We start from the raw sequence: 8,281 nt of genomic DNA on the forward strand, positions 1-8,281 counted from the left end.
CAGATGAAGAGCAGAAGAAAGTCAAAACATCTTAAAGTAAACAAAATGTGCTGCAGAAACCTGAAGAATTAGATTAGAATGTCATACTTAATTGTTCAGAATATCCAATCCAAAACCCTTTTGACTCCATGGGAGCCCTCTACGGGCTTTCAGTTAGGCCTTAATATCAAACAAAAAATGCTGTTCTCACCTTTATTGTAGCTGACACAGAAGAAACATTCCCATACTGGACATGCTTACGGAGGTGATTACAGATGGCTCGAAGTGTTGGATGAATTTCCACACAAAATTTACATTTGTAGCCAACTACTTTCCTCTCCTTAAGTTTTGAAGTATCTTCCAAGTGTCCAAAAGCCTATTGAAGCACATGAGTATCAATCAGTTATACTAATATTGAAACGTGGTTCTGATATCTCACTTTTAGGAATACACCCGGAACAGATTTTGTACCTTAAGGGAAATTGCATTTAGTGTACACATGTGTATCGGGTCTGGCTGGGGTGGAGGTAACTTTCCCCATAACAGCTCTCATAGTGCTATGCTTTTTATTGGTAGCTAGAAAGGTGTTGATAACACCCCAGTGTTTTGGCTACTGCTGACCAGGGCTCCCACAGCATAAAGGCTGTCTCTCCAACATTTCCCCCCCATCACCCCCAAAGGCCAGTAGGCTGGGGGTGGGCAAGATCTCAGGAGGGGAAATAGTCAGGACAGCTGACCCAAACTGATCAAAGGGATATTCCATACCATATGATGTATGCTCAGAAATAAAAGCTAAGATAAAGGAGGAAGGGGGGGAGGGAATCTGTTATTATGATGTTTGTCTTCCAGACAAGCATACTGAAGCCCTACTTCCCGGGAAGTGGCTGGACATTGCCTGCTGATGGGAAGTAGAGAATAAATCTTTTGTTTTCCTTTGCTTCTGTGCATGGCCTTTGTTTTTGCTTTATTAAACTGCTTTTATCTTGACCCATGAGGGGTTTTTCCATCTTATTTTCTTCTCCCTATGTCCTGCTGAGGAGGAGGAGTGATAGAGTAGCTTGGTGGGCACCTGGCATCTATCCAAGGCCAACCCACTACAACATGCTATTGTGCAAAACTTCAACCTCAATTTGTGCTGACTTAAATTAAAGCCCTCGAAATAGGTGGACAGGACATGCACAAGAAAAACTGAGTTTCTGCATAATAGCAGTCCCCCATAAGAGCATTCATTTTTAACTTACAAGACCAAGCCATGCTCTTTCACAGTTCCCCCCCACCCAATTGTATGCTCTTCTAACAGCAAGTAGAGGTACTCCAGATGGGAAGAAGGGTACAGAAAAGAGTAGCAGAATTTGGTCTTCTGTTCACAGGAATACTTGCCCTAAGCTTGAAGTACTGAAATAGATAAGCTTGAGAAGGAAATTGGTGTATTATTTCAAGGCACATTGATGAGCAGTAGAATGGGACATTTGCTAAAGAATCTATAAGAAAGCAAACAGCAGCCCTGCAATAGAAGAATAAATAACTGTCAGATACAGATAACCATCTGTAAAGGTGGAAGGAAGGAAGAAAGAGGGAAAATCCTGGAATGAATGAAGGAAATTAAAGCAGAATATGTAACTGACTTCTAGAGCCCATTGACACACTGAGTCGCTCATTAACCTGTGTTCATTTGGCTGTCAAAGAGAACATGCAAGCGGGTATTAGTAATAAGGAGCCTCTTGGGGTATAGAACAGCTTTTGGTTTGTTTTTCTCCCTGGGGAGAGGAAGCAGAGGAGACCAGACACACAGATCCTTACCTTCTCTTGTTTGAAATCTGTAAAAGCACCATCTGCATATTTCTGCTTGCTCATAAGCTGTTTCCTCCTCTCCTGACATTTTGCATGCTTCTGGAATTCCTCATTGTGACTTTTCAAGTGTGAGGTCAGCTCTGCTGTGCTATACAATTTAGCATCACAGTGCTTGCACTGGTAGACAGCATTATGAGAGCAGGTGCCACTTCCCAGTATGGTAAAGTCTCTCTTCAAATCCTTGCTGTGGTGATCAGTATAATGCATGCACAGCAGCTCTGCTGTGCTGAAGGACAGCTTAAAACATTTTATGCATCTGAAGGGAAGCCACTCAGTTTCCTGAGCCTCATTCTCCACATCAGGCTTTTCAAAGTCATTCCTTTCCTCAGCTGGAGTTGGCTTTTCATTTTTATCAGCATACACAGCAGTGAAGTAACCCCCCAGCTTGCTTGCATGCTGCTTCTTAGGGAAAACACCAGGATGACGCTTCATATAGTGAGACACAATACCTTTTTTGCTAAAAGATTGAAAGGAACAAAGTGAGCATTTCTTCTTTTCCACAGCCCTCCTCAGCTCCTCGCTTAACTGAGGAGTGTCATCTTTGGGAAGAGATGGAATGATCACTTTATTGGGTTTGTCACTTACTGTCCTGGAGGCTGCTAAACAATGAGTGTAGTAAGCATCAATGTCATGCCTTTTTCTGGTAGTGTGCTGCAAGCCCTTTGCGGATAGGGTTGGTGTAGGAACACAAAGCACACTTGAAGAGGTTGTTCTTGCCTTCTGGTTGTGCCCGAACGTTATGATGTTTGATGCGGTAGTGCCTGGCTATCCCCTTCCGGGTAGAACAGAAGTATTTGCAGAGCTGACACTGGAACACTGTGTGAGACACTAAGTGAGAACTGGAGAAATGAGATGCTGAAATAGAGACTTCTCCAACACCACCAGCAGCAATTTCTGGGGAGGCTTTGATTTCAGTTACTATGTCTGGCTCCACTGAGGCAGACACCTTTGGCAGCGACTGAGCAAAACCATCAAATTCAGGCTGATTATGGTATTTCTCATAATGAATTTTGAGCTTCTCCAGTGTGCCATGGGTGTAAGGGCATAGTTTGCACTGGCATGCACCGTAGCCTTGCTTGAAAATCCTACTTGTCTCTTCTATGTCATTCTGGGTGATGTCATTCGACTGTTCCACATCATGCACAAAGTCTTCAGCAGTGACCTTTATTGATGGGTGCCGTTTCTGATAATGTGTGAGGACACCATGAATGCGTGTGTTATTGTATGGGCAATGTCTGCACTTGTACAGAGCCCCTGGGTTAATGTCTATGTCCTGTGCAAAGTCAGCAGCTTTCACTTCCATGCCAGGATGCTTTTTGCCATAATGTGTCAGAAGGCCATGCAAGTTATTGTACTCAGACTGGCAAACTGTACACTGATATGGAGTGGAGGAAATGGCAGGGTTTGCAGAAGCCAGCTGAATATTTTTTACCTGGGAAAGGCTGGGGTCCTCCACATCCTGGTCCATCTGTGATGTTACCTGGTTTTCAGAATTAATTCTGGCCTTAATTTCATCAAGCTGTGTGCCAATTTTCTCAGCATCATCTTTCTCCTTAATGATATCTAACAATACAGATTCATCCCCATTCATAGCCCAAGGGTGAAAAGCCTGGTAGTGATTAGTAATATCCCTAATGGAAGATGCTTCAAAAATGCAGTCTCTGCATTTATAGGTCTTTGCATCTGTTGGCATCACTAGGGTAGGAGGGGAAGGATCCGGACCTGCCCAGAGTTTAGTTGCCATATATGTATAGTCAACATAATGTTCAGGATGTCTCCTTTGGTAATGCACAAGCAAACCACTTGGTTCTGTATGTGAATAAATGCACCATTCACAGTGATAACCAGCTTCTATCAAGCCATCCAAAAATGCCCATCTAAAAATGGATGTGACCATGGCCTTCAGATTTGGGTGATCTGTCTTAATATGCTTCCTCAATGCATAAAAGTAAGGTGACGTGTAGCTACACTGCCTGCATTTGAGGGCTCTCAGCTTTGTCTTGTCCTGTTCGGTGCTAGAGGTGTGAGCAGGCAGGCTGCCAGATGATTTCTTCTGGTTATGATCATGAAGGCTTCTAATGGTGGCTGTATGCTGCCTAATCACATCTGCGTTAGCTTTGAAATCATGATGCTTCTTTTGATAATGAATGAGCACACCTTTCACAGTCTGGTTTCCATAATTGCAGTGCTGGCAGAAGAACATTTTGTTCTCAAGGGGATTCACAGAGCTCTCAGAACTGCCCTGTCTCAACTTCTGCACTGACACTGGCAGTTTCTGAATCCCAGCCTTCATCATTGCCACAGTAGGAGGTGTCTGCCTGATGTACTTGGCAGTGACCTTTATTTCTGGATGCCTTTTCTGGTAGTGGACAAGCACTCCCACAATTGAACGGTTGCTGTATGAACAGTGTTTACAATAGTAAAGGTCAGGAGCAAGGTCTGGAGGCAGTGGTGGGGGAGGTGGAGGTTGAGAAGCCAAGTTGGACAGTTTTGAAGAGACAGACATGCCCATCTCAAAGGACATTTGAGCCAGGGCAGAGCCCCTGTCAACAGATGCTATATGCATGGTCTTCTGAATTCTGAAATATGATGCTTTTTCTTCAGGGTGTTTTTTCTGGTAATGCACCAGAACTGAATGCATGTTAGGGTTTACAAATGAGCACACATCACAGTCATAAACAACCACAGAATTGACCAAAGGTGCCTTCTGATTTTCACATTCAGAACTAAAACTCTTTGTGGCACTTGTGTTAAATCTTGCTGGCACAGTAGTTCCATGAGCCACAGGGGTGGAGGTTGCTATAGTTTTGGGAGCAGAATTCAAGATCTCAGTGTCTGAGACTCTGTGTTTAGCCCCTCTTGCTGCTCAACAACATAGCTTGAAAATATCATTGCATTGTTAATTTTCACCGTTGGATGCATTCTTTGGTAATGTGGCATTAAGCTTCTAACATTTGGGCTAGTATAAGAACAGAAGTGACAGCGGTAGATCAGATCAGAGTGATCAGAGTTCAATACATTCATAGCTTCAGGGTGATGGTCTCCATAGTGTTGCTTCAGGTCTTCAAAGTTCATATAGTCAATATAACACTCAAGGCATCTGTATACTGCACTGTGATCGTTGGGATCCAAGATATACCTAAAGCTGAATTTTATGTAGGGGTGCATCCGCTGGTAGTGGGTGCTAACACTCCTGGCAGATTTGTTGCTGAAATCACAGTGTTTACAATAGTAAAGTCTGCCAGAGCTGTTAATCTCCACATTTTCATTGTTCTGATCAGGGCCATACGTATTTGGCTGGTTTCCCAGAACAGAGGCATTATGGCTCTGTTGATCTTTCATGTTACTGGAAGAAAAATAATCTTCCTCATCTTCAGATAAAGTGAGCTCGATCTCTGCTCCATTAGTAGAATTATAATCATAATGCATGTTTTTGAAGTTTGCATCCTTCTGGGAATCATTAGTCTCTCTCCCCCACATTTGCTGGGGTGCATAAGAACTAGAAACCTCCACCATTGGTTCTGTTTGTTCTTCTCTGTCTAATTCCACTTCTATCTCTACCTCAACTTCCTCTTCTTCCTCATCATCCTCTACATTAATCACATCATCTTCTTGCTGTTTGTTTTGGTTTATTTTGCTCTGCAAGTTGCTTGCTATTTCATCAATTCTAGTTCTTTTCTTCACTGGTGAGAGATCCAAAGGGCAGTCATTTGACACCTTCTGAGTGACCTTAGCAACAAAGTTATTTTTAGCCGAGAGACCAAGAATTGAGGTCTGGCTTTTCTTCACTGTGCTGACAGAGGTGAGAGCATCTGCCTTGCTCTCTTGTGGCATGTTGGATGGCAGTCCATCATATTTTGGTAAGTTGTCACAAAATGAGTGCTTGTGTTGCTGATGAACTCTGAGGCCTTTCAAAGTAGTGGTAGAATAGTTACACACTGTGCACTTATAAGGATGCTGTGAATGGGGTCGAGTCAACTGCTGCTGTTGCACTGTTTCTGTCATCCCAGCTGACTTCCTTCCATTTATATTTCCACTTTCATAATAAATCATGATGTCATTCAAACAGGAGACAATGTTTCCACTATGAGAATTCACAGTGTCCCAGTCTGATGTTGTACCTGCATGACATTGCCTATGCATTCCAAGCTTTAACAAATTCTTGCACGTGAAAGGGCATTCATTGCATTTGTATACAGTTGTCTTCCCAGACAGGTGGATATTCTCAATGTGACGGGAGATGCTTCGGCGGTGCATTGTGAGGAAAGGGCAAAAAGGACATTGGAACATATTCATGTATCTTTTAAAGGGAATCCCTTTCATTTCCAACAGCTTGTTGCCATCAGATCCCATCAGTTGCTCTGCAGATATTCCTGAAGTCTGGTGGTCCACAGAGTTCAAGCCATTCTCGCTGTCCACTTCATTTAGTTCTTCGTCTGAGCTGGAGTCATTTAGCATACTGTTTGTTTCCAAGTCAGCAGAAGAATTTATCATGTCAGCAACACCATAGTGGGATCTGTCAGACAAATTAACTATGCCCGAGTTGTGAGGTAATTTAGACTTCATTTGAGGATAAGACACAGAAGAAAACTTAGAGGATATAGAAGAGTTGGGCCTGATAAGGGAATTGCCCATAGAGCTTTTGAAGTTTGAGACATCAGCATTCAACATATCATGTCCTGTCATATTCATAGAGGTATAATTAGAGTTTAGGGAGGCATTCTGGGCACTCATATTCTGCACATCAGGCACACTAGTTCTCTCTTTTTCCTGCCTCAAACTTGACAGTATTTTTACCATACTGCAGTGCTTCTGCATCATATGGTCATACCAGCGCTCCCTTCGAGGTGTCTGGTAACTGCACCATTCACAGGAAAAGTTGCCTCTGGACTTTGTTAGAGGCTTGACCATGGACTCCAAAATGCTCTGTTCTACCACCTCTGCAGGCAATTCCCTGCAGGGTTCCTGCACTGGCACAAAGGCAGATGTCAATTCAGATACAGCAGAGGTAGCAGTAGGAGTTAAACTCTCCTTCAGATTGTTTTTGTGATACATTTTCTGGTGCTTAATAATCCTTGCATGCCTTGGTGATTTGTAGGTGCAGAACTGGCAAAAGAAAACTTTGCCAAACCCCTCATGCATGATCATGTTGTAATTTAAGGATCCAGTGGTATGTGACCCTACTGAGCTCCCCCCAGCTTGTGCTCCATGAACTTTGTGAGTGTGCTCTATGAGGAGGTTTTTAGATCGGAAGTAACGGACACAGAATTTGCACTGGAAATACTTGTTGGTTGGTTTAGGATTTGGAGACATATGTTGACCATAAAAACTTTGTCTCTGGCTATAATAACTTCGAGTCCCCGTCTGAGTTGTTGTATTTTGCCCTAAAATAAGAATTAAAAAGTAAATATGTAAATAAGTAAGATTAGACAGTTTCCCCCCATCTACCCTGTATGCATATGAATACACACACATCTTGAACATGTTAATCGCACCAGGATTCCTTCACTTATTTACGATTAGACAAGAATGGTCAGAAAACTAACAGATGGTACATAAGGCCAGGTTGGACAGAGCCTTGGGCGACATGGTCTAGTGTGAGGTGTCCCTGCCCATGGCAGGGGGGTTGGAACTAGATGATATTAAGGCCCTTTCCAACCCAAACCATTCTATGATTTTGATTCTATAATTTGGGATAGACAATTTCCAAAATAAGCTTCTTGAAATAAAAAGGTACACTAATAAGGTTCAAAACTCTTCTAGAGTTTACACCACTCATGGTGGTGTAAAGCAAGGAAAAGAAGCAATATGAAAAAGTATGTGAAAAATAGCAAGATGACAAATCCACACATTTGCATTTACAGAAAAAATATGGCTGCAACTAAACATCATCCACTTCACTACCATACTGATAAAGATAACAGTTTTTAAAAATGCACTGAAATAAGTCACATGTGAGATAAGGGTTTAGGATTGAGGTTTACCTGCTATTTCATCTGCAACTGTAAATTCATCCTTTACAGAAGAAAATTCCATCTCAGTCTGGTTGCTATCATTCATGGAGCCAGACCTCGGTTGGCTAGGGTTTTCCTCAGAGATATCTGCTGGCTGCAGAAAAGCAGTATGAACATCCTGAATGTGAGCTTTTAGGTCTTCATAGGATGGAGCTCGGAAATCACAGCCATCACACTGCAGCACCTCCATGGTTCAGGAATGATCTTTTGCATTAGAAAATTCTGCAAGTAAAACAAGGTAAGGAGAAGGAAAGAGGCAGGGGTTTGTTTTAGTTTTCCCTGTTTGTCTCCTTTTGGGAGTTTTTTGTTGGTTTGTTGTGTTTGGTTTTTTTACAGAAATGCCATTCAGTGAATTCTGAAAATATATTAACACTAAGCTTTCTATCAATCACATAAATTAATGATTTCTAGAAATTTCATAATTACTGCAGCCTAAA

The 8,281-nt window shown here is 42.3% G+C and overlaps 1 protein-coding gene across 1 annotated transcript in view; it reads right to left on the bottom strand.

The window, feature by feature from the left end:
* The window catches only part of LOC115619206 (zinc finger protein 462-like), an 82,693-nt gene extending 74,659 nt beyond the window's left edge, over positions 1 to 8,034 (bottom strand). The window contains 5 exon segments of the mRNA XM_030511250.1: positions 191 to 355; positions 1,780 to 2,469; positions 2,471 to 4,662; positions 4,665 to 7,214; positions 7,815 to 8,034. Of these exon segments, the coding sequence (XP_030367110.1) occupies positions 191 to 355; positions 1,780 to 2,469; positions 2,471 to 4,662; positions 4,665 to 7,214; positions 7,815 to 8,034 (5,817 nt within the window).
* Between the last annotated feature and the right edge of the window lie 247 nt (positions 8,035 to 8,281).

The sequence above is a fragment of the Strigops habroptila genome, chromosome W, assembly GCF_004027225.2.
Source record: "Strigops habroptila isolate Jane chromosome W, bStrHab1.2.pri, whole genome shotgun sequence".
Taxonomy (NCBI): Eukaryota; Metazoa; Chordata; class Aves; order Psittaciformes; family Psittacidae; genus Strigops; species Strigops habroptila.